The 27350-nt window shown below is 39.9% G+C and overlaps 1 protein-coding gene across 1 annotated transcript in view; it reads right to left on the bottom strand.

The window, feature by feature from the left end:
* Positions 1-346: 346 nt before the first annotated feature.
* Positions 347-27350, bottom strand: part of JADE3 (jade family PHD finger 3) — a 141926-nt gene continuing 114922 nt past the window's right edge. Inside the window, exons 8-12 of the mRNA XM_008060085.1 lie at positions 23700-23867; positions 19579-19695; positions 6959-7429; positions 5362-5479; positions 347-3428 (exon numbers count right to left, since the gene is read on the bottom strand). Of these exons, the coding sequence (XP_008058276.1) occupies positions 2518-3428; positions 5362-5479; positions 6959-7429; positions 19579-19695; positions 23700-23867 (1785 nt within the window). The 3' untranslated portion in view covers positions 347-2517. The remainder of the gene's footprint in view (positions 3429-5361; positions 5480-6958; positions 7430-19578; positions 19696-23699; positions 23868-27350) is intronic.

Here is a 27350-nt window from a genome sequence, read left to right on the forward strand (position 1 = left end):
AAAAAAAAAAAAAAAAAAAAAAGAATATACACTTAGGTGATGCCTGGGGCAAGCCTTTTGAACCTTGTCACTTTAGATATGATCTATCTCCCTGATGGTTTTTTATAATGATCCTAAGGTCTTTATCTTACCAGCCCGATGAAATCATGGTTTCTGGGTAGAGTTCAAGTATCCAGAGTTCTTTTTGGCCCCTGGTATTGACATGAATCCTCCTCTTCCTCCTTCCTCTCCCCACATCATCTATTTGTTTTGTTTAGTGACTACAATTTTTTAATTATAAAAGGAACATATATAAGATTTTCTAAAACTAATATGCCAAAATAAAAAATTAACACACTGACAGTAGTTAACAGTTTTCATAATTTAATGAAAAAGTATTGGTAAAAAGGTGACATTTGAAAAAAGACTGAGTTTATCTTGGAAAGCTGGACTATATAAGACAAAATGAAAAAATTAACAAAGAAGGTTAAGAGGTAATACTTCAAACAACAACAAAATGTAGTAAATACATTTTGGGGCAATTGAAATTTACAACTGAAGGCTCCTTCATTTATCTAGGAATATCCTGTAAAAATATTACAACTATACTTCCCTGACTGGAATGATATTTTAGTCAATACTCTCCCAGTGGCATTACATATGGAATTTGGCTGAAGCACTATTTTGATGTTGCTTTTCCTCCCACTCACTCAGAAATGAAAGGCATGAAAGGACAAAGACTACTGCACTGGCCTCTGATATAAGGAATGCACGACACAGCTTCCATTATAACTTTATTACCATGAAGGTATAAATTAATATCGATTCCAGAAGAATTCAAAGAAAAAGCACAGAAACCTAGTGCATAAATAGGAGAAATTGTCTTCCTCATTTTGATAGTTTTTTTCATTCAAACAAAATACAGGACACCTAGCACACATGCTATGACATGTTCACACATGTACATAGGCACAAAAGAATTATTTTGAAGATGTAGTCAAAGGAGAGGCAAGATACAGATGCTTTCAGAAAAGGAGAATGCAAAAAACAAAGGAATTCATTAACAAGTCTATAGGAACAAAACCAGAGGGGAGGAAAACTGCTGAGTTTTCCATATTGATGGAGAGAGGGTCCCCCGTCTTCACTGACTGGCACCTACTACAGCTGGGCTGTTTCATGAGTAACAAACTTTAAAAATTGAAAATGGCCTCTTTTGTTTGAAAATTCCCATTACACTTTCCCAAACTAGAAGAAAGAGAATATTAATTTAAGGCTAAGACGAAAAGAGAGCTGAGAATTATAGTCTGCTTCTTTAAAAACTGCATCATTTCCTCCTTAAATGGGAAGCAGACATGTTTTTATCCCTCCCCCCCGAAACTGTAATTATTCTCTTCCTCCCAGAAATTCATCAAGGCTGATAGTTTGGGAACAGGGTATAAGCAACTTCTGAAAAATGGCTCCAGCCTTTTTGTTTGGGAAATTGTCTCAGATTCAAAGTTGATACAAAGCTAAATTATACCCATGTGTTAAACACATGCTTTCAAATTCTGTTTGACAATAAAAATCTGTTTCAAAATTAAAGCAGGTAAGAATACTTAACCTCTGCACATTTTACTATATTTTAATTATACCTCAATAAAAATTTTATAAACATTAAAGCAGGTATACAAAAACTGTCAGCCAAACTCATTTTAGTCAAACTTATTTGAAAACAACAACACAAAAACCCTGACCTGGTACAAATAACCCAGAAATGGTCTCACTTTGAGAAAGGTTCTGGGATCCTTCACAAACGCCTAAACAGAGAGAATCAGAGCATTTTCCTTGGAACTAGTACTTTTGTACTTTTGTAAACACTATCCACAAGTTAGCCATTTATGCTTGTTAGCTGGGTGAAATAGTTATGAGTGTGTTCCCAACAAGCAAGTCTAGGAACAGGCACTGGACACTTATAAGCACTAGAAGCACTTACTCAGCAAGTTAAGATACTGTGAAAGGAACTCGACCTTATGCAGAGCAAAGGAAGAGGGTAGTGAATTTGACAGTATCTGAGATGTTGGTCTCCTGGTCTCTTCCCTGAAAAGGGTTTATAGATACCAGTGGAATTAGAAACTTCCTACAGACAGGAGCTCTGAGAGTCACATGCTGTAGCTTCAAAAGATAAGTAGGTTTAGTGTCTGATAATCATGGTCTCTTGCAAATCTGTTAACAATGCAAGGACTCTTAATACATATACTTGTCAATGTGTTAATATAACTGGAAGGCTGCCCCAAAATATTTACTGAGCAAATACTCTGGGCCCAGCTGGTCCCAATAGCCTCTGACAAACAAACTTCTGAACAATCTGCAATTACTGTAATGTGCTTGTAAAAACTAGACTTGAAAACTTTTCAAAAACTGCAAGCCAATTTATTGTGGCAAAATTTCATCCTTTTCACTGCAATTCCTCCTCACATATGCTAGAATCCTTTTGGTGTGTTGGTTTTCCCCAATATATGGGGCAAAGGCAAAGGTTGGGTTATCCTTGGGAGTTTCTAATCACCTTTGCATTGAACTGTGGGAAAGGGGATGTGTCTTGCTTTTACCATGGCAATCCCGTCTAGAGTCATGGGGAGGATTTTCCCTGTCTGAGCTATCTCTCCTTACCCTGACTTTTTCTTTGTTTCCATCACTTTCTGCTTCTGAATCACTTAGCTCCAAATCCGGGCAATACCCATCGTTTTCCTGATATGGAGCTCTCCCTGCAGACCGCCTGAGAAGCTGCCTGCCCCAGAACTGTTCTTTGGGGCTCATATTCTTGGTTGGCTTCACACAACACTGGAGGTCCTCTGTGGTCCTCACCCACCTATTTGTGGCCTCTTTAAAGGACCTACTGAAGTGTTCCACAGTGGATTTTCTAAAGCTGCCTTGACTGGCTAAGTGGGAGCTGAGTACGGACTCCTGGTTACAGAACATTTCACTTGAGCTATCTTTTTGGGCGACACTCCCAGACCAGCTGCCCTCCAGGCCATTGGATCTGACAAACTTAGAGTTAGGCTGATTTTTACCATTCCCAATGGAAGACTGTCCGTGGAGGGCAGCCTGGAGGACCAGAGGCTTTCCCAGCGACTGCCCATGATAGCACTCCGAAGATGGGGTTCTCCAAGCAGAACTGGAATCCTTTGCTTCACTCCTAGGATGACTGAGACTGGCCAGCAAACGGTTATTCTTGCTTTCTAGTGGATGTCTTGGATACGATTTCACTCTCATTTCTAGTGACTCCTGAGGCACTTGCATGCTCCTTATACTATGAACAGGGGAGCTGCTGTCAGGAGAGTGGGGTTGGTGATCAGTCTCTGTAGAGCTGTTTCTGTGGTCTTCCAGAGTTGGTCTGGGCATTTTTAACTTTAAGGTAATTCTTGGTGGTGGGTAAAACAATGAGTTTTCTAGTGCACTTGTCAAAGGAAGTCCTGAGATCAAAAAGAAAGATTCATTTTAACAACTGATTTAAATAATGGCTTATGTGGTTATGGTGGAGTGAGTTCACATACCTACTCTTCCAAATGTCTAAAAGGACCTGGCTTTGATATGTATGTATATCATTGTGTAGCAGCTGGAGTGAGCTGAACTAGAGGTTGGGGCTGAGAGTGCTACAGGTGAAAAACTCAGCAGCACCACTGTTTGCTATATGGCTCCCCACCTCTTCACCTTTGTGCTCTCAGCCTGTAAAATGATAACCAAGACTAGTATGTTGCCTCCTGCATCCCTATCTCCGCCCTACTATTATTTCTGATAAGAATGTCACTAGCAATGGTTTAGAACAGGGTCTGTGTGTGTGCATGAGTGGGTACTGCACAGCACTTAGGATGTACTTTAAACACACACATTTCAGACCCCATCCTTCAATCCCTCTTGGCCTTCCTGAAGCAAGTCAGAAATGTAGCACAGGTTTTAGTGAGTGAAGAATATGTATGTGTTTGAACTTGGCATTAGAAGTGATGGTGGTTCCTGCAAGTCTTATATCCTTAATCTAGAGTGAGTTCCTGACTCTATGACCATTATTAAAGTGGGAGGTTTTGCAGTGGTAAGAAAAGAACTGCAATATTCCCGTCAATGGCTGGCTATGGGCCTGGCCTGGGGAATATTGGCAATTAGTTACTCAGTTATGTCATCCTACAATCCCAGTTAGAACAAGTCTTCCTCTTTCTATTATTCTGAGTACCCTGAATTTAAAAAAGCACTACCGAACAATTCCTCCTTATATATGAACTTGATCTTTGCCCATTATCATTTTACCGTAACCTCACAAAAATGAGACATAAAGAGGACAGCTCTTAGGTGCCCCAGTGGGCAGCACTGGTTCTCCAAGGGTCCACCTTCAATACCTATAGCCTCCATCTCACCAGTGGGTGCCATCTGCTAATGCTGCAAGCCATAATGAAACTGACTCCTACCCATCAGAAGGCACAGGGGTAGGTAGGAGCCAATTTCCTCGTCATGTAAGGGTTCTCCCTGTTATCCTTTGGTCCTTCTTGTTCTGCCCCCATCATGTTGCCCTTGTGGCTGAGTAGCCCTGCTGCCTCCTCCTACACAACTCTGCTGTGACCCATGTGACACAAATACCCCAGAATCTCTGATGTCTACCTGTCATCTCCTCATTTCTGAGTATCTCTCTTGTTCTACAGTTGTCCTTTGGGAGGAGCTGATTCTGTATACCCTGCCCAGTGACCCCTAGTTGCCCAGGCTCTGCCACTGACTTCTGTGTTAAATGAGGCACAGGAAGGTTACAGGTGTCACTGAATAGGACGGTCATCATTCCAGCCAAGCTCCCCATGCCTAGGGTCTTGCTCACCAAGTGGACAGTGAACCCTGCAGGCAGGGATTTTTGTCTGGCCGACTGCCCTATCTTCTAGTTCAGTTCTTAGTCCATAGTAGGTGCTCAACAAATATTAGTGAATGAATGAAAAGATAAGCATTCAGATCTCCTAACTTCTGGCTAAGGATTTATTTTAATAGACAATTGTTAAGATGAGTAAGTCTGGAATTAAATGTTTTCTGGAAACTGGGATTAGATCCTATACTGTCAATTTCTAAGTGAATCTGACAATTATACAGTAATTTCATGGCTCCAACTAATTTAATGGCTCCAACGAATATCTATCTGGGACCTAGATTATCTGCCCTGACCTGCAACTTCTCCAATCCTACCCTGGGATTTCTTGCCTTAAGAGTTGACAGTGAAATGGGCCATGCTATATCAGGATTGGACTGAAGCAAATGAGATAGTTGACAAGAAGTTTAAAAGATTTTTAAGTGGAACAATGGACATAAAATTTAAATTGTTAAAATAGAATGTGACCAGAGTCTATATATTTGTTAGGATATTTTAAACATACAGGTTACCTGCAGCAATTTCTTGGTTAACAAGCTGGGCTTGCAAATTGAAGATCTGTTCCTGTATTTTGGTGTGTGACAGTTTCAGCTTCTCTCGCCTGCTTATCATGTAGCACAGATTTCGGACCTGAAAGCCCAATCCCCCGCAAATAGAAATGTTTGTTATGTTAAGCAAACCTGACAATTGAAATAGCTTAGCTAAGATAAAGACACTAAAGTCAGGTGGTGGTCGGGGGTGAGGAGAGATGACAGAACCCAAGAGCTGCAGAATGAGAGCCAGTCACAGGAATTTATGCAGCATGGTCAATCGTGGGATCATGGTCCTACATCAATCAGTAGCACAAGCAAAATGCTCCAAAGCTGCCTTCTGAAACCTACTTTCCCTGCGGTGTCATGGGCTTGATATTTATTTGCACAGCCAGGCTGGGAAAGACTGAATAATGGTTTAACAACTCAGCCTTCTCTTTAGAGCCTTGAGTACAAATGATAGCAATGCTGTACCCAGTACAATTTTCTAATGAGTGCAGGACCAGCTGGATAAAGGTCTGGTGGGAAGACCGAAAGTGGCTTTTATGCTCACACTTTCAGCTCAATCAAGTTTCTATAGCAACAAGGGTGAAATCCCAAGTCTCATACTTCCCACCTGGGCAACTTTCTGTGTTCCAGGCTGTTCATTTTGTAAACAGGGATGATGATGATAATAGTATTTTTTTCATGGGCATGTTAAGACTAAATGAGTTAAAATTTATAAAATGCTTAGAACAGTGCTAACAATACTAGTAATAATAGTAGGTGCTATATATGTGTGTTTTGAATTTTAAAAAGTGAGTCAAGGCTAATAGTTCCCTTTCAAATTTCGATAGCAGAAAAAAAACATACAAGCCATTTCTATAATTATATTTAATTATAAAGTTCTCTAGGGTAATGCAGGGCTTAACTTATTTTTGAACCCGTGTGGCACTTAATTTAGTAGATACCTGATATATATATCATTAGTTTAGTTGAATTATCTGGCAAAGTGGTTCTCAACCAGGGGCAATTTTGACCCCCAAGGGGCATGTGACAATTTGGAGACACTTTTGGTTGTCATGCTGGGTGTATGTGTGGGGGATTGCTACTGGCATCTAGTGGGTAGAGGCCAGGGATGCTGCAAAAAAACATTTTACAATGCCCCCTATAACAAAGAGCAACCCCCTACAACAAATAACTATCCAGTTCAAAATGTCAATAGTGCTGAGTTTGAGAAACCCTGATCTAGTGCTTTCCTGAACAAAATTCAGTCATTCTTCAGCCTGCAGTCTCATAAATGTGCCAGCAAAATACAGATAAGCCAATTTAGGCTCAACAGTGACTAAAAAGTAAACCAAATCAGAGTCTGTTTCAAAGTTACAGTTCACAGAGCACATAAGTGAGGCCTCTCAAATCACCTGAATGTAACTGTCAAAATTTAAACAGAGCCCAATGTCTGGGGTCACAATGAAATCAGAAGATAGGCAAGGACACAGAAGTCTACACTATAATGAGATGACCGTTTTTTAACTGGAAGTGGGACCTCTATTTCTATACAAACTGAGACCTACACGGGAGTAACAGCTGGTCACCTTACCCTCTCCAGGTCCTGCCGTAGGTGCATAAACATTCTCATGCGAGTATGAATGCTTTCCTCTTTTGGCTGCACGAGCCCATTTTCTTCATCCTCCTTTGGAGGAAATAATGGCTTATTGAAGTTACTTTTCCGCTTCAGTTTCCAGTAGTTATAGATAAAGTCCACAGCTAGCATTGGCAGCCCTAGCTCTGTGGCCACATCTTCTACTCGTACCAAGGTATAGAACTCCTCCTCCAGTTCCCGAAGCTTCTGTGCCCGCAGGCTGGTTTTCTCACTTTTGGCCTGGCTCTGCTCTGCAGCCCTGTGGTGGGGGTACTCAGCATCCCCAAGTTTCTGCCTGTTTTGGCTATGTTTGAGGCAGTATGACTTGAATTTCACTTCGTCTCCCTCATCTAGGATGGTCTTCATCTCAAGGTTGTGCTCAAAAGCACAGGTGACGTGGAAAGCAGTGATGCAGCTTTTTACTGAGCACTGCAAGAAGAAAAGATGCGTCAAGGAGGCAGGGTTGCAGGGAAAGGGAGAGCCCTATGTCTCTGGACCTAAATTGAGAGCTTGTAGGAAGCAAAGGAAAGACAGGAAGAAAATTGGTCTTAAATTGACCATGACAGAGGCTTTATAAATAACCCAGGAAACCTGCTCTTACAGAAAACAGCAAACAAGAGGCAAAAATATTCAAACTCCTCTTTTAAGGTTTCAGCTCAAGCACTCAAGCATCAAATTTTTCTGAGAAGTCTTCCTTGATTCCCATTAGTCATGTGGCTTCTTCTCTGTGTCTCCCACATCAGCCTATAAATGCTTCCATAATAGTACTTTTCACACTGTCTCTATAGTATAATAACTGTCAAATCCCTGGCTATAGATGTTAAAGGCAGAAGCTGTGTCATTCATTGTGTACTGCAATCAACTACTTAACAAGCAGTTGCTCAGAAAATGGTTCTAAATAAGTGAAAGAGAAAACAAAGTCAATATTATTGCCAGAGCATCCACTGTTTCTAAAATGGTCACAGGAATTCAAACATCTAAGTAACCTAACTTCTTGAAAGAGTTCTCACAGAGCTGAGTTGTCCAATGTGGTAGTCATCTAGCTATGAGCAGCATTTAAATTTAAATTAATTAAAATTACATACAATTAAAACCAGATTTAAATCATACTGAACAGCATAGATTTAAAACATTTCCATCATTGTGGAAAGTTCTACTGGATGGCACAGTTACAGACAATCTGAAATTAAGTTTATAATATTTTGCCATTCATTCATAAATTTAACACATTTATTAAGCATTACTATGAAGCATGCACTGACAATTCAAGGGAGGCAGAGCAGGAAGAACCTGGCTCATGGTTGCTATACTCCTGTATTTCATGGTTAGCCTTAATTACCATTTGTTATGGCTACAATGTTACAGCTTTCCTTCTAAAGATTTAAAATGCATGAATGCATTTATGTATTTATGTAGAGGGAGAGAGGAAAGGAAGGGAGAATTTGTTTCTAAGGAAATAGTGGGAATTCTCATAGTTAAAGCCAAGTCTCAACTCTTGGAAGCCTGTATCTGGACGGCAGACTGCTCAATTACCTATGTGTTGAGTTTCTTTTTATTGTTATTTATTTATTTATTTATTTTACAGTTGTAGGATATATGTGAGGATTTAGTACATAAGTAAATTGTATGCAGGTGAGGTTTGGACTTCTAGCAGGCCTTCTCTCCCTCATGATAGTGGACCTGGTACTCAGTGTATTGCCATGTGCCCCCCATCCTTCCTCTCTCCTTCCCTCCCTTCTGAGTTTCTGATAATTAAAACTGGAGAATGATCTTGGATTTGAATAAACACAAAAAGAATGCAAAGCCTGACAGGTCTTCTTAGTTTGAGAAATTCAACATCTAAGAGAATACTGGCAACCATCAAAGCTTTAATGGGGCAGATTCCATTTAAATGAATTCCAGGGATGGAACAGAATTCTAAGATCATCTAATCCAGCCTCACATTTATCATTGCTTGAACTTTCTTTAGAGTACCTGACTTTCTACCTCCATTCCCCACTCTACACACCCTCCTCCACTTTCCAGTTAAGTGGTAATCTAGCCACCTACTGAATTCTTCCACCGGTAAGAAGCTCACAACTTCCTAAGATGGCCCACCCTGGCTTTGGACAGCTCTATTGGAAAAGTTTGTTAGATTACCTTGAAGGCTCATGAAAATGATGATGGAAGCCCAAGATGTACTTTTATCTGGGTTATCTTCGCTATATTTGGCTAAGAAACTATCCAGACATTTAAAAAACAAGAGCAAAAGATATTCTTTAGCAAGAGATTTAAAGTGTTGGGCATAGTGCTCTTTTGCTGTTTAATAACTGCTAAAAATATGGGAAGAAAAAGCAAAGAATTTTCTATTCAAGGGAATGAATGTGTGACATAAAACTATTATTATTAGGAAGCTAAATATAGATAATCTCAGGACAAATGTATAGAACGTTTATAGAATGTAGAGACATAAATACAGACATAAAAAGTATTCAAAATAAAAGATAATACACAGATAAGAACTGGGTACTCCTATGTAAAATAAAATGTCTCTCAGGAAACTCTGCCATAAAACCCATCTAATTTCAAAAAGGGTCATCCTGTGATATTTATAGCTACAGGTCTATATATTTTGGTGGTGAAGAAATGCTGGTCAATGGGTACAAAGTTACATTTACATTTAGATATGAGGCATAAGTTTTGATGTTGCACAGTAGGGAGACAATGGTAAACAGTAAGATATTGTATTTTACAAAATAGCTAGAAGAGAGGCTTTTGAATGTTCTCATCACAAAGAAATGATACTAAATACCCTGATTTGATTATACTACATGTATGTAGACATCAAATTGTACCCTACAAATATGTACAATTACAATGTGTCGATTAAAAAACAGCAATTTAGAAGATAAAGCTTGATCACCTAGACTGCCAGACAAAAATAAAGTAATATTACTATTTAAAAAAGAAGAAATGCCAACAAAGCTTTGAAGCCGATCAAATACCTGTTTACTTTCTTCTAAAATATGTCTGGCACATTCTAATAAACAAAATGTCTTTGCATACATTTAATTTTTCTTTTGAGTTGGAGTCTCACTCTGTCACCCAGACTGGAGGGCAGTGGTACGCTCCTGGCCACCGCAGCCTCGACTTGCTAGGCTTGGGCGATCCTTCCGCCTCAGCCTTCCAAGTAGATGGAACTACAGATGTGCGCTACCACACCCGGCTAATTTTTGATTTTATTGTAGAGATGAGATCTCACCAAGTTGCCCAGGCGGGTCTCGAACCCGCGGGCTCAGGCAATTCACTCACCTCAGCCTCCCAAAGCACTGGGATTACAGGCTGAGCCAATGAGCCCGGCTGCACACATCTCATTTATTTCCACTGTAACCACTTCAGGTGACAGGGAGGAATTATTACGCCTATTTAAAAACTTAATTAAATTAATTAATTAATTAATTTATTTATTTTGAGTTGGAGTCTCACTCTGTTGCCCAGACTGGAGTGCAGTGGCCGCTCCCGGCCACTGCAGCTTCGACCTGCTGGGCTCCGGCGATCCTTCCGCCTCAGCCTTCCGAGTAGCCGGAATTACAGGCCTGCGCTACCATGCCCGGCTAATTTTTTGATTTAGTCGAGATGAGGTATCGCCAACTTGCCCAGGCAGGTCTCGAACCCGCAGGCTCAGGCAATCCACTCACCTCAGTAAAAACTTAATTTTAATCTTTAAAAATTTTAAATTAAAAATTCTGAGATAACACTGTTCTGACTGTGGCAAGCAAGTTGTACTTCTACAAACATCTGTTACACATGTGTCTTTAAACTCTTCACTATATGCATTAGTATGGTTATTATATCTATTCACTTAAAATACATAAACAGCTATATTAAGATGTATTTTACATACCATAAAATTCACTAAGTTTAAGTGTACATTTCACTGTCTTTACAAAGTTGTGCAACTATTGCCACTACCTGATTCCAGAACATTTTCGTCACCCTCCCCAAATCTTGTACCCATTTGTAGTTACTCCCTGTTTCTAACACCAGCCCCAAGAAATTATTAACCTACTTTCTGTCTCTGTAGATTTGCCCATTCTGGACATTTCATATAAGTGGAATTGTACAATATGTGGCAATTTGTGTCTGGCTTCATTTACTTAGCGTATTTTAAAGGTTCATCCATGTTGTAACATATATTAGAACTTCATTCCTTTTTATGGCCAAAAAATATTCCATTGTATGGATATACCCTATTTCATCAGTTGACAGGCATTTAGATGGTTTTCTTTTCTTTCTTTCTTTTGTTTTTTTGAGTCGGGGTCTCACTCTGTCGACCGGGCTGGAGTGCAGTGGCACGATCATGGCTTACTGCAGCCTCAACCTCAGTTGAGACTACAGGTGCATGCCACTATGCCCGACTCATTTTAAAAAATTTGTTTTTGTAGAGATGAGGTCTCACTATGTTGTCTAGTCTGGTCTGGAACTCCTGGGCTCAAGCAATTCTCCTGCCTTGGACTCCCAAAGTGTTGGAATTACAGGCATGAACCACTGTGCCTGTCAGTTATTTTCACTTTTTGCCTATTATGAAAAATGCTGTTATAAAAATTCACTTTGGGTACTACAAAGTAAAGGATTAACCTTGTCCAAAGAAGGGTTTGGCCCTTTGCCCTCAGCTCCTGAGAGGTAACCTTTTAGCCCCTGGAATGTCCTGCCTGATAAAAGTACCTTTGTTTTCCTAGGGGCCTTGGGCAAAGGGAGATAGTCTATGCTAACTAGGTGATTTATGGTGGAGTTTTTGCATCACATGCTAGCAGTCTGACCTTTGGAAGGACTGGAGAGTAAAGATAGCCACGCGGATGGTCAGCTGTGTCTACATGGCTAACCCTCAATAAAATCTCTCAACACCAAGGGTGAGTTTTCCTGGTTGACAATACTCTGTGTGTACTGTCACACACTGTTGCTGGGAGAAATAAGTACTGACTGAACAACTCCACTAGCAGGGATTAACTAGAAGCTCCAATCCTGGTCACTCGGGTCTCCATGTACCTTTTTCCTTGGCTGATTTTAAATCTGTATCCTTTCACTGTAATAAATCATAACTGTGAGTATAATGGCTCTTCTGAATTCTGTGAGTCCTTCTAGTGAATTACTGAACTTAAGAGTGGTCTTGGGGTCCTCTCAAACTACATGTATATACTTAGGAGCGGAACTGCTGGTTTATAAGGTAACTCCATGTTTAACATTTTGAGGAACTGCCAAACTGTCTTTCACAGCAGTTGCACCATTTTATATTTCCACTAGCAATGCACAAGGATTCCCATTTCTCTGTGTCGTTGCCAGCAACAGTTGCTACTTTTTTGTCTTTCTTATTAATGCCACCCTAGTAAGTATGAAGTGGCATCTCACAGTGGTTTATTTACTTTTAAAGGGGGAAAAAGGAAACACTTTTCTATATATTCTTCAGGAATTGTAGGAAAAAAACAATTTAAAAATGCTTTCATTAGAAGAAAGATGCTACCTTTATATATCTGCATTTATAAAGACAGTTTCTGTGGGATGGGAATAGGATCAGATCGGGTGGTTGGAATAAAAATCTTGAAAAAGAATACCAGAGACTTATTTAGGAATTAAGGAATGTCTTTCCTCTTTAAATAAATTTTTGGGCTGGGTGTGGTGGCTGTAATCCCAGTGCTTTGGGAGGCTTAGGTGGGGGAATTGCTTAAGGCCAGGAGTTTGAGACTAGCCTGGGCAACATAGCGAGATCCCATCTCTACAAAAAATCTTAAAAAATAATTTTTTTTTTTTGCTGTCCTCAAACAGAAAATATTGTGTCCTCCTCAAGAGCAGATAACATCTTCCAGAAACACCAAGGGCCAGGTGGATATGACCTCAGCAATTCTTGTCCTGCTGCTGGACAGTGCCCGTTTGGGTGCCCTTAATCTCCAATAATGTCCTAAATCCCCATTAGTCAACAGACAAATGGATGATGTTAGAGTAATTTGCTCAAAGCTTGGTCACACAAACAATGTCATAAATGGTCTAATCCAGTCTACAAAACCCACTTTAGCCATTGTGTATTTAAATTCCAGCAGAAACAAGTGACCACCAGCCCTTCTGATCTCTCAACCCTAAGAGTCTGCAAGGTTTGAGGGGCGGTATCAATGCAGCGTTATTTAACCTTTCCCATGTTTATATCTGGACTCCCTTAATAGACTATAAGCTTCTAAAGACAGGGGCCAGAAATTAGAACAAGAACAATTTGTACTGACAAAATTTGAAATATATGAGATAAATATTAAGGCATTTGACTCTTTTGGGGTGAGTGTCTTTTATCTCAACATTTAATTTATTCTCCACTGAGCAGATGTGCTTGCTTATTTATCACTTCCCCATTTGCTGAAGATTTTCATGTTTTAAAAAAGTTCACTTCCCTCATAGTCAAACTCACATTAGCCTAACAGCAAACTCATAGTCACCTACCAATTTATCCTGACTTCAATATTCTTGTATGTAACTTCAGAAAGGGCCACATCCCTTTACTGTCAGAAGAGGTAGCTATTCAAGCCACAAATGGCTGATGATTCCATTCAGTTTGGCTGGATGAATGACAGGGCTTTCTATCAGCAAAGCTAGACTGACTCTAGGAAATAATTGTATGAACAATACTAACAAGTACTACTACTGGAACTTCTAACATACTGAGTAATTAGTACTTGTGAGGCACTGTGCTAACTAAGCTCTTTACTACTTTAAGTAGGTATTATTATCGTCTTCATTTATAGATGTAGAAACTGAGGCACAGAGGTATCAGGTAACTTCCCCAAGACTGTATAACTAGCTAGAGGTGGAAGCAGGATTTGAACCTCAGGAGTCTGGCTCCGAAGGCCATATTCTTAATCAGTATCCTTTCTTTCCTCTCAGGGAAGGCATAAAGCATCTGGGTCTACTAGAATGAGGCCTGAACATAAGACATAGAAGGACCCTGCAGGAATTGTGGAAAATTGGCAGTTAGAGGGACTGTGTCCAGGATCTAGGCAAAATCCAGAGCTGCCTGGAGCACTTCATTTAAACGCAGACTTTATGATCTGCTCCAGCATTATCAGAAGCCTCCATGCTCAGGAGAGTGGTTCTAGCTCCCAAATATGGATGCTGTAGATATTGGCTCGTCTAGACCCTAAACTTGCAAGTGTTAGATTCTATCCTTGACCAGTGACTGTTCTCAAAAGAAGAGAGATGAGAGGTAGTCCCGTGGCCAGGAGGTAGGAAGCCAGAATAAACGCAATTCAAAGACAGTTAAGAAATTTCTGTAGAGTTTATAAAGCAAAATACCCAATATATGTTCCTAATTACAAAGACTCTTGAAACTCCAAAGAACAACGATGCTAATAAAACCTGACATCTAATGAATGACTGTATCTGTCTGCTACGCTCCTTATTCCTGTATAAGGAGCAAGATACTAAATTACTAAAGGGTTTAAAATTATTTAGTGGTGGTTTAAAAGGAAAACAATTTTTTTTGGTTTGTTTTTCCACAGAAAATCAGTCAACCTTAGAAAACAAAGACTACTCTTTCAGTACAAGCAGAACATAAGAAAAATCACAACCACATTTGAGAAGGTCACCTGAAGTTAACTGCTCCCCTTTCCCGAAAGGGGGGTGTCTTTAATGTAGCCTGGCACTTATACTGCATTATCCCAAACCAGAAAACTATTTCACACCTCTTCTCAAACCTCTGGATCTCACTCACATCCTCACTCTCAGCTGATGATCTTGCTTGCTACCTCACTGAGGAAATTAAAACGATCAAAGAACTGCAGATTCCCACCAGCACAACAACCTAAAACTGCACCCACATACTCAGTCTTCAAGTCTGTTACCCAGGAGTAACTGCCTATGCTCTTGTCTAAAGCCATTCCTCTACTTGCATTCTGCACCCCATTCTGTCTCACCTACTGAAAAAGCTTGCTCCAGCAGTTCTTCCTCTTTATTGGATCACTGTCTTTGTAGCATACTGTTTTGTTTTTTATTGTACAGACTATATCTCACTAAGTTGCTCAGGCTGGTCTAGAACCCCTGAGTTCAGGCAATCCTCTCGCCTCAGCCTCCCAAAGTGTGTAGCATACTGTTATGATCTATATGTTTTTGTTTTTAGTTGGAGTCTCACTCATTCACCCAGGCTGGAATGCAGTGGCATGCTCACAGTCATTGTAGCCTCGACCTGCTGGGCTCAGGCGATACTTCTGCCTCAGCCTTCCAAGTAGCTGGAACTACAGTCATGTGCCACCACACCTGGCTAATTTTTTGATTTATTGTAGAGATGAGGTCTTGCCAAGTTGCCCAGGCTAATTTCGAACCCATGGCCTTGGGCAATTCTCTCACCTCAGCCTCCCAAAGTGCTGGGATTAAAGGCGTGAGCCACCGCACCTGGCCTACAATCTATATGTTCACAAGTATATTCACATACCTGTTATTTCTCCCATCTTAAAGATCTCTTTACTCCACTTTTCATACTGCCCTATCCCATCTCTTTGCCCTGACTCTTGGCAATATAGCTTTTGCCATCACCACTCCACCTAAACTGCTCACCCAGATCACCAATAATCACATTGCCAAATTCAGGCATTAATTTAGTCTTCATCTCACTTTGGCAGCATTTTTATGCAACTGATCTTCCCCTTAAAGTGCCTTCTTCCCTAGTTTGCAGGATACCATACTCTCTTGGTTTTCTACCTGTCTCTCTGGTGGTTTCTTCTCAGTTTCCCCTGCAATTTCCTCCTGTTTTCCTTGACTTTTTAACTTTGGAATGTAAAGGCCCAGTTTTTGGTACTGGTCTCCCCTCTATCTATGCTCACTTACTTTGTGATCTTACCCAGTTCAGGTTTTAAAGCTGATGCCAATGACACCAGATTTATGTCTTTAGTTCAAAACTTCCTCCCAAACCCCAGAGCTCAAACTTAAACATCCAAAATGAAATTCACAATCACCTCCCCCAAATCTGTTCTATTTGCAGATTTCTCCATTTGACTTAACTTCACCTTTCCTATCGTTTGGGTCAAAATTCTAAAGTCATCCTTAAGTCCTATTTTTCTCTCATACCTTTGAACCGATCTGCAGTAAATCCTGTTAGCTCCATCTTCAACATTCATCCAGAACCTAACCACTTCTCACCACCTCCAGGGCTATCACTTAGTCAAATACACCAGTGTCTCTCTCATGGATTATTGTAAGAGTCTACTAATTGCTTTTCTTGTTTCTAACCTCCTGTCCTCACAGTCCATACTGAATATAGCAGAGTGTCAATTTTTTTTAACTTCTTTTTTTTTTTTGAGTTGGAGTCTCACTCTGTCGCCCAGACTGGAGTGCAGTGGCCGCTCCCGGCCATCGCAGCCTCGACCTGCTGGGCTCCGGTGATCCTTCTGCCTCAGCCTTCCAAGTGGCTGGAACTACAGGCTCGTGCTACCATGCCCGGCTGATTTTTGATTTATTGTAGAGATGAGGTCTTGCCAAGTTGCCCAGGCAGGTCTTGAACCCGTGGGCTCAGGCAATCCACTCACCTCAGTCTCCCAAGGTGTGGGATTACAGGCTGAGCCACTGAGCCCGGCTTTTTTTTTTAACTTTTAAAAAACCTATATAATAGCAGAGAGAATACCATAATAAACCTTATATACTCATCATCCAGCTTCAATAATTATTGGTACATGGGCAATCTTGTTTCATCTTTATCTCCTACAGTACCTTGTCCTCCAGATTATTTTCACTCCATGGAATGAAACCTTAAAAACACAAGTCAAATCATGTCACTTGTCTGTTTAAAACATGTCAATGGCTTTCCCCTTAAACTCAGAGTCACAACCAAAGATCTGATAAGGGAACTAGGACCTATAATTTCTTGCTAAGGACCAGCAAACTATGGCCCACAGACCAAATACAGCCAGCCATCTGCTTTTGTGTGGCCCAAGAGCTAAAAGTGGAAACTAAGAATTTTTTTTTTTACAGTTTTAAGTGGTGGAAAAAATACACATATTCTGTGATGTGAAAATTATATAAAATTTAAATTTGTTTATAAATCAAGTTTTATTGGAATATAGCCAGGTATATTTGTTTAAGTATTGTCTATGGCTGCCTTCATGTTACAAAAGCAGTGTTGAGTAGTTGCAACAGAGACTACATGGACCACAAAGTCAATATTCGCAGCAAATATTTACTATCTGGCCATTTACAGAAAAAACTTGCCAACCTCTACCCTAACCAATCAGGCTCCCTGTGTAATGTCTTTGACCTTCTCTTCTCACATGCTCCATTCTCCTAACTCAGAACCTTTGCAGTGGCTGTTACTGCTGTCTGGAACACTTCTACCCAAGATATCTACATAGTTCTTTCTCTTGCCTTCAAGTCTTTGCTCAAATGTCACATTTACAATGAGTTCTACCCTGGCCACTCTACGAAAACTTGTAAGTCATGCCCCCTGCTCTACACTCTATATCTTCTTATTGTACTCCACATTTTTCTTACCATCTTCTGATGTGCTGTTTAACATCTATTGTTTGTTATCTACTTCTCCCACCTAAAACATAAGCTCCATGGTGCAAAGTTCTTTGTTGGTTCATTAACAGACCCAAAACCTGGCACACAATTAGGCATAAGTTTTTGCTGAATAAATGCAATTCTTTATAATCAAAATCTTAAGAGTCTCAATTTGGTAAGGCTTCTATAAAATAAAGAATCTAAACTCCAAGTAATAGAGTTTAGAACCACTGTCCTGCAAATGGAAAACTTCCTCCAGAATGTTTCACCTATCCATCTGTTCCTCCATCATCCATCCATCAATCTAATATTTACTGTCTGTATACCATGTCAGGGTGTGGAGGAATCTAAGGATGAAAGTATGAGCTTACAGTTTACCAAGTCAGATAAAAATCATAGATAAGTAACTATAATAGAGGCAGAATGTGATAATTCAGGGCTGCATTGCAAACCCAGATCTGTTAAGGTCAAGGCCAATGTTTTCTCTCATCACAGTTTTATTGCCAATTACTAACCATTGTAAAAATCATCCTTTAAAACAGCAAAAATAGGAGAAAAATGCAGGTACCACAATAATGGAAATGAATAAGTTACTGGATGTAAGTCTAATGTGTTATTACAAAATGACAAAATAGCAACCATAAAAAATAAAAAAATATTTTATTTTTAGTAAGGGAAATGCATTATCACAAACTAATCTATGATACAATAAAATATGGATGTGTTTATTAAATAAACACTAACTGAGCACTAACAATGGGCAGACACTCTCCTTTGTTCCAGGGGAAATTTACAGAAGAATGATGCACAATCTTGGCCCTCAAGAGGTTCACATATGGGCAGCAACCAGGAGAGAACTTAGATAAACATAAACAGGCAATGTCTTGGGATAGTAGACTGCATGGGAATAGTTTTCCTTTACATTTTTCCCTTTTAATTGCTAAGTGCTGCAATTAAAATAAATAAGATCAGACAAAAAAAAAAGGTAAAAAAGAAAAAGAGCAAAAGTATCCAATTCTGTTAGATGTAAACATGAATTTAAAAAGTTAAAAGGGCCTTTAGGAATCCAGATTATGTTCTTTAAACATTGCTTCCTAGTAAAAGAACCAGGGTTCCTTGGAGTGGCTGATCCCAGGTCTGGAGCAAGAAATCTACAAGATAAGCCTGGAACATATGGTCTTGTCAGACAGCAAGGAAACTCATGAAACACCTAGAGTCACTGTCCTTAAGCTATGACATTATACGGCTCCTTTTCTGTGAAGATGGTCTGCTGGCAAATCTAACTCCAACCAGCCTACAGGTCATATGCAGAAGGTCTGAGATGTAGAAGGTCAGTTCTTTCTTCCCTTTTGTCTGCAGAGCCACCTTATTTCATTTTGGACAGAAGGTGATATTATAGAAAGTGAGATTATAAAGAGTCAACCTTTGTGCCTTTGCTGTAGGTAGCTGGCCTCTCTCTTTCCCATTCACGTCTCCCCCAGTTGCTACTGCTGGGTGCCATACCAGCTACTATTTCTACTTCAAGCAGCTGAGCTCCTGTGTCCTAGGTGTCTCAAAAAAGTTTACTTGTACTACTACTTGCAACAAATGTGCCTATGAGAATGACTTTCAAAACTATCTACCAGAATTTATCCATTTAAATGCATCGTTTGCTACCAAAATGGTTACTCAGTCCAGAAACAGGGCCATCCATCAAATCATCCTGGAACTCAACTCCATCACAATTATTGGGTAAGCCACACAAGAACATTGGCCTGGTTGTTTTAGAATTATAGCTTATTTCCACCCAGGATAGTATCGTCTATTTTCAGAACTCACTCAATTCATCAGCTCTGACAGAAAGGATGAAGATGAACTACTACTATGAACACTGAAAAAAATAAGTTGAATGGTTCAGAGGCAACATTCCCCCTCCCCCCAAAAAGGGATTTCCAGAAATAGTCTGTACAATGGCAGAGTCCTGGAGTGAGTGGAAGGGCTCCTCAGTGATCTTTTGGTTGACAGGACACTTACTGGGAGGGTGAGTCTGACCAATTTGGTGTTAGGCCACTCCACCACTTTTCATGGGGACTTACCTGAATGCAAGCCCCTGTCTTCAACTTGCACAAGCTGCAGACTAAGGCCCACCGACTGGGCGGGATGTGGGAGATCTTCGTGATTGGCTCCATCCTCTCAGGACAAGCAATGCTGACCTACAGATAAAACACCACCAAAATGGAGAGGCACCAAGGCATCCCTGAAGGACCTTACACAGACCATAAATGATGTAAATGATGTAAATGAAGTTAAGAACATCAAAACAACAAGGTAAGCCAAATTTCTTTTTTTTTTTTTTTTTTTTTGAGTTGGAGTCTCACTCGGTCGCCCAGACTGGAGTGCAGTGGCCACTCCCAGCCACCGCAGCCTCGACCTGCTGGGCTCTGGCGATCCTTCCGCCTCAGCCTTCCAAGTAGCTGGAACTACAGGTGTGCGCTACCACGCCCGGCTAATTTTTGATTTATTGTGGAGATGAGGTCTCACCAAGTTGCCCAGGAGGGTCTTGAACCCGCGGGCTCAGGCACTCCACTCACCTCAGCCTCCCAAGGCACGGGATTACAGGCTGAGCCACCAAGCCCGGCTAAGCCAAATTTCTTAATAAAGAAACAAAACCAAGAATAAACAAAACCTGATTCTATCCACTGCTTAGTCCTTCAGTCATTACAGTAATGTAGACGATTCATATACTGGATGAGAGGGCAAGAGTATAAACTAGGCATGGTTGTCTTAATAAGTCAAAGGTATCTATACTTAAGAACCAAAGAAAGCTAGTAAGGAAAGGAATTAAGATCCACAAAATTGAGCACCTGTCATATTAGAGATGGTACTATGTACCTTGTTGTTTCATTTAATCAAACAAGGATGAAAAACAGGTGGTGACAAGTCTTTTTGTTTGGTTTACAAAGGAAGCATGATATTGTTGGAAAGTAGCAGCAAATTTATATAACGAAGAGATTGCAGCATGTAAGTAAAAAGGATAAGGACAACAACATTTTTAAACCAAAGTCTTTAAAACCACATGACTATCATCAGCTTACTCTACTCCCTTAGCCAAAGTAGCTTCAAAGTGAAATTAGTCTTTGGGAGAGTGCTGAAAAGGATGCTTTAAGAAGGTAGAAAAAATATATAAAAAAGATACCTGTACTCATATGTTTATTGCAGCAGTATTCACAATAGCAAAATCATGGAACCAACCTAAGTGCCCACCAACAATTGACTGGGTAAAGAAAATGTGATACACACACACACACACACACACACACACACACACATCATAGAATACTATGTAGTCATAAAAAAGAATGAATGAAATCATGTTCTTTGCAGCAACATGGATGGAGCTGGAGATCATCATCTTAAGTGAACTAAGAAACAGAAAACCAAACATTGCATACTCTCACTCATTTGTGGAAGCTAAATGGTCACAAAGACAGAAACAATAGACATTGGGGAGACCAATAAGAGAGAAGGCGGGGCTAGGGTTCAGAAATTTCCTATGGGGTATAATGTTTATCATCTGGGGAATGGGTAACCTGAGATCCAATCCCCACCACTATACAATATGCCCATGTAATGAACATGCATGTGTATCCACTAAATCTAAATTAAAGAAAAATTATTTTCCATGTGAAAATAAGTGTTAAGCAACTACTGGTAAAAGTGTTTTCTCTTTTTTTTTTTTAAAAAAAAAACAAATATGTACACGAGTTTTAAGAGAGATACAATTTCAAAAAGTGAAGGATAGTCAAATAAGGATCTTCCAACTAGCATCTGTTATGTCTACATCAAGAAAATAATGGAAAGATCTTGAATAGTCCAAAAGGTACTGGAAACCAAGAACTAGAAACCATAAGAGAAAGTCAATAGCTGAGAAAGCTTATTTTACTTTTTTTTTTTTTTTGAGTTGGAGTCTCACTCTGTCGCCCAGACTGGAGTGCAGTGCCCGCCTCCGGCCACCGCAGCCTCGACCTGCTGGGCTCCAGCGATCCTTCCACCTCAGCCTTCCAAGTAACCGGAATTACAGGCATGCGCTACCATGCCTGGCTGATTTTTTGATTTATTGTAGAGATGAGGTCTCGCTGCCCAGGCGGGTCTCGAACCCGTGGGCTCAGGCAATCCACTCACCTTAGCCTCCCAAAGGCGCGGGATTACAGGCTGAGCCACCGAGCCTGGCTTGCTTATTTTACTTTTAAAGAACTCTTTTGAGTCATGTTCCAGACTTTCATAAGCTGAGAGAGCCTGCTCTAGTGGTTGGGGGATTTGCTACTAGAAACTAGTCATTCTCAAGTCAGATTCTGAGAGTTCACTTTACATGTCTGAATGTTCTTAGTGAGAAAAAGAAATTGCTACTAAAATATTTTTCTTTTTTCTTTTTTTTTCCCAAGTTGGAGTCTCACTCCGTCTCCCAGACTGGAGTACAGTGGCATGCTCTCGGCCACCGCAGCCTCGACCTGCTGGGCTCCAGTGAGCCTTCCACCTCAGCCTCTCAAGTAGCTAGAACTACAGGCGTGCGCTACCATGCGCTGATTTTTGATTTATTGTAGAGATGAGGTCTCGCCAAGTTGCCCGGGTGGGTCTTGAACCCACGGACTCAGGCAATCCACTCACCTCGGCCTTCCAAAGTGCTGGGGTTATAGGCTGAGCCACCGAGCCAGGCCTAAAATATTTTTCAAAATACTGATGTCTCTAGCCATAAGAATACAAAACTATGTATCTGGGACGTTTAGTTTAACTATTTGAGCTTGATAATTAGTAACTTCCCTGGAACCACTATTAACAAGATTAAAGACATAGAAATCTTAAAGGAGAATTAATTACCGATACAGTATTATCAGTTCCCCATTAACCAAATTCTGCAGTCTCTCTTGTCATGTAGTTAAACTGCCTAACAAATTTGCTGGCTTGGATAGGAGTTGGAGAGAGAAGGTGTAAGTAAGATATTCAAACAGATAAAGAAAAAAAAAAGCAGTCATAAGAAGAAGAAATGTCTGGAAGCCCTATTTTAACTAATTTATTGTACACGTAGTCCCTCAGGAAATACCAGCAACTGAAGGGCCAAGTTAGATAATAAAGAATAGAGTTTTGAATAAAGAAGACCTTGGATAGATGCTGAGTCTAAGTTCTGAAAAGCTCTTCAAAAAATAAAGTGCAATCATTGTAGAGGGTAAAAGAGATATTGCTGACTTTATTTGTAATGGCCTAGAACTGGAAACAACACAAATATCCATCAAAGGAAAATGAATAAATAAATCATAGCATATCCATACAATGGGATACTAGTTTGCAATAGAAAGAAATGAACTATTGATATACACCACATCATGGAGTGCTGGCCAGACTGAAAAAAGTACAGACTGTATGATTTCATTTAAATGAAGTTCAAAAACAGACAAAACTAATCTATAGTGATAGAAATCAAAATGTTGGTTATTCCTGGGCATAGGAACTGGAAAGTGTGTAAAAGAGATCCTTCTGGGGTGCTCCATTGTCTTGGTCTGAGTTGTGGCTACAGATATATATATGTATAAAAATTCACAAAATTTTATACTTCAGATTTGGCATTTCAAGGTAAGTTTTATCCTAAATAATCTGCTGCTCAGGTCGGGTGTGGTGGCTCAAGCCTGTAGTCCCAGCTTTGGGAGGCTGAGGCGAGAGGATTGCCTGAGCTGTGGGTTCGAGACCAGCCTGGGCAACATGGTGAAACCTTGTCTCTACAGTAAATCAAAAAACTTAGCCAGGTGTGGTGGTGTGCGGCTACTTGGAAAAATGAGGCGGAAGGTTCACTGGAGCCCTGCAGGTCGATGCTGGGGTGGCCGTGAACATGCCACTGCACTCCAGCCTGGGTGACGGAGTGAGATTCCAAGTCAAAAAAAAAAAAAAGAAAAAAATGTGCTGCTCATATCCTGGTCTTCTGCGCCTCTCCTCTCACACAAATTTATCAAATACCACTGGGAGCACAACCTATAAATTAAGCAGCATGGGCTTATATGCACACCTGCATCCAAGAAAGATCTGAGCTAGCTCAAGTGGAAGCATTATTAACTCAGAAACATGGGCAAGTGTGAAGCATCTCCATGCTAAGCCTGAGTCAGTTTCAATGCTGTGGGGAATGGGAACACCCTGAAGTAAAATGGCCTCAAATGCCTGGATGAATTCTTACCTCTGGAATCCACAAGGCACAGCTGACATGAGCCCATTTAGTCCCTGTCCTAGTGGTCTTCATGGCTCCACCTTTCTTTGGACATAACAGACATTGCGGATGAATGCCCAGGACACAGGAGCGACACAGCCAGCTGCCTTCTGGAACCTTGAGGATGCCATAGCAGGCCTGGAGGCATGAGGAGAAGAGGGGAGAATGGTCAGTATCTTCTCGCTAAGGTCGATGACTGTTCTGATACACAGTCACAGAGTACCTTCCCAACTTTTGGGAGCAAAGCAAATAAAGCCGAACAAGCTTATATTGAGGATTCAGTAACATAAAAATACTCAAAAATGAAATTTCCAGCATCTATCCTTAGATTAGTATGTCTGTCCATGATAACTGACTTTAAGGATGATAGAACAAGCAGAAAGAGATACAATCAAAGGCTAACCCAACTGTTATCTGTGTTGGGATTATAGCATTTTTTGCCTGCTTTCTAAAGTTGCTTCAATAATATTATAATTATTGAACAACTTCTACATGTCATACACTGTTGTGATCAAGAAAAAAGTATTAGAAAATAAGCAGAATGTAACTTCTGAGGAGCAAATGTACTAATATTTATAAAGAGCCTAATAGTGCCTGGTGCATAAAAAGCACTCAATAAATCGTAGCAATTATTTGCTTGGGATGAAGCAAAAGGGACTTGTGAATAAATCTTGAATCGAACATTACACTAATCACAATAATCCATAATGAGTTCTGAAAGCTGTTTCAAATCCTTTATGGGATGAAGTTGGACAAATTAATAAATGAATTACTGGGAGACATGGGATATTAGTTTGGGAAACATTCTAGACTTCCTTTTCCTAGGCTGCTCTCACAAACACAAGACATCATTTTATAAGGTTCCTAACCTTCAAAGTTCTCCTTTATCTGAGGCCCAGAATGTTTGCTAAGAAATGAAAGCTAGCTTCCTCCCGCAGATAGAGTCTCTTTCTGATTGGCAGAAGAGAGGCTAGTGGCCGGCTCTAGGAATATCCTTTATCTCCTGGCTATTCTATTGGGCAGAACATCATTTACTGAGCCCCTCTGTAGACTTATTCATGATCATAAGATCATAGAAGCTTCTACTTCATAACAGTGGTTCTCAACTTTTTCTGAAACACAAAATAATGAAGCCTGTGGACTCTCTTGAGAAAATCGTTCATGTGCACTGACATGTTTTACATATAATTTTAAGGGGTTAGCAAACACAGTGTCAAGTATTAGATATATGACAGATACAAAAACTATAAGTGCAGGTACCTTCAGGCAAATTAACTCAGGTCTTAATCTGAGTGTTCAATATTTGGGCTAAGAAGCAGAAAATGGAGGGACTTTTACATTTTTAAAAAGAAAAAGTTTTAAGTTCATTGTTAAGATAGATTTTGTTTGTTTTTGAGTCAGGGTCTCAATCTGTTGTCTAGGTCAGAGTGTAGTGGCACCATCATGGCTCATTGCAGCCTTGACCTCTTGGGTCCAGGTGATCCTTCTGCCTCAGCCTCCCAAGTAGCCAGGACTACAGGCGTGTGCCACCATGCCTGGTTAATTTTTTTTATTTTTTATTTTTGCAGAGACAAAGTCTTATTATGTTGCCTAGGCTGATACCAGACTCCTGGGTTCAAGCAATCCTCCTGCTTTGGCATCTCAAAGTGCTGAGATTACAAGTGTGAGCCACCGTGCCTAGCCTACTTCTCTTTTAAAGTACTGAACATAAATGTATTTTTGTCATTGAGGAACAAACAATGAACATAATGTAGTGTCAGTAAAGAAGAAAAATCATGTTTAAAAAAATCATTGTCAACATGTCCCCATTCTGTTAAGGAGTAAATCAAATCTTTCAAATCATTTTAAGTCACTTTTCAGTCAACAGAGGGAGCTCTCGCCTAAGTATCTCTTTAGAATCCAAGTGAATGTCCTCATTTTGGAAGAATCTCTTTTATATGAAACTTTATATGGTACCAACATCCCAGCTTTAATACATACCAGTTTACATTCTGCAAGGCCTGGTCAGTTAAGGGACATCATTTATAGTTATTCCTGGATATGTTTTCAAAACAAATACCCTTGGGGAGAATTATTATGTTCCATTTAATTTTGTTGAAGAACCTGAAAATAATTTAATATTTTTGTCCCAATTGTAAAGGACAAATATAGAAAACATATACAGATGACCTGTATACTATTCCCTTAAAGACTACGACAGATCCACAATAATTTATTTGAAACCTCTAGGGTAAGAAACATTAATAAATTCAGAACTTACTTGTTCAGGTCTTAGGAAAGTAGTACGGTACATACATGGTATACTACCTAACCCCTTATACTATATAACCAAAAACATTAATATTTCTCCAACAAAAAATATAAGTAGTTACACAAAATGAATAAGGACTATAAACAACCTCATAGGGGGTCAGTTCTGATATGAAAGTTCAGGAAAGACATGCAGTTTTCAAAGCTTTATAATTTTAGAATTGTAGAGAAGGTACTGTGGACCTCTACTGTTAGATACTTAAGTTCATCTTAAATGGTAAAGATTTTCTCTCTCACTGAAAGTGACATAAATGCTAATAATAGGTAGAGTGAAGACAAATTTTCAAAATTCACTATTATAAAGGACACAGGTAAATGAGGAAAAAGCTCCAACTTGTCAAAGAACAATTCTGAGTATCTTTTACATATAGAGGGTTAGGTTAGGTTAGGTCCAGGGAATTAAAATAGTCTCTAGCATTGGATTCTCTCTGTCTCCTATATTATCTATTCTACTCATTATAGTCATTTTGTAGCCAGAATGACCCTTCTAAAATACAAATAATATCTTTCAGGGTTGACAGGACAGGACAAAATAGAAGTTCCTTAGCTTGTCAGAAGGTCCTTCACACATGTTCCTTATATCCCTCTCTATTTTAATCCTTCATGCCTTTCTTACTCTACTCCATACTCTAAATTGCCTCTGACATACTTTGCCTGCTCTTACTATCCTGTCTGAACATGTTCTCCTCTCTGCCTGAACATATACTGCTAATTTACCTGACATCTCCTTTTGGCCATTAAGATTCATCTTGGATGTCACCTCCTGGATGATGTCCCTGATCCCCATCCCTCCTATGCATTTCCACTGAAGATTGGACTTAAATATTCAAAAATATTTGGCATACTATGCTAAATTGACAGTTTCCATATAGCTCCTATACCAGACTATGATCTCTCGGGGGGCAGAGGCCATATCTGCCTCTTCATCACAGACTGTGTCCTCAGTATGCAGCACAGTCCTGGCCCATAGAGCATAGTGCTTATTTGCTAGATAAATTAATAAAATGAGTGAAACACACAACAGGTTCAGAAGAGTGAAAAATCACCTAGGATAAGGGAGAGGAGTTCAAGAAAGGATGTGAACCAGATCTTGGAAGATAAGTAGATTTTTGATAACAGAAGTGGGAGAAAGCATTTATAAATTGGGGTGTGGCTGAAACATGGAGACAGGACAGTGCCAGGAATATTCATCACGGCACCCTGAGTAACCTTATATTGCTAGAGCACAGAACTTGTGGGGAGAAAAAGGAAAGAGCTGAAAAGAGGGTTGATATCATCATCATTATTTTTTTTTTTTTTTTTTTTTTTTTT

The sequence above is a fragment of the Carlito syrichta genome, unplaced genomic scaffold (genome assembly GCF_000164805.1).
Source record: "Carlito syrichta isolate Samal-C Ts95f unplaced genomic scaffold, Tarsius_syrichta-2.0.1 Scaffold304513, whole genome shotgun sequence".
Classification (NCBI taxonomy): domain Eukaryota; kingdom Metazoa; phylum Chordata; class Mammalia; order Primates; family Tarsiidae; genus Carlito; species Carlito syrichta.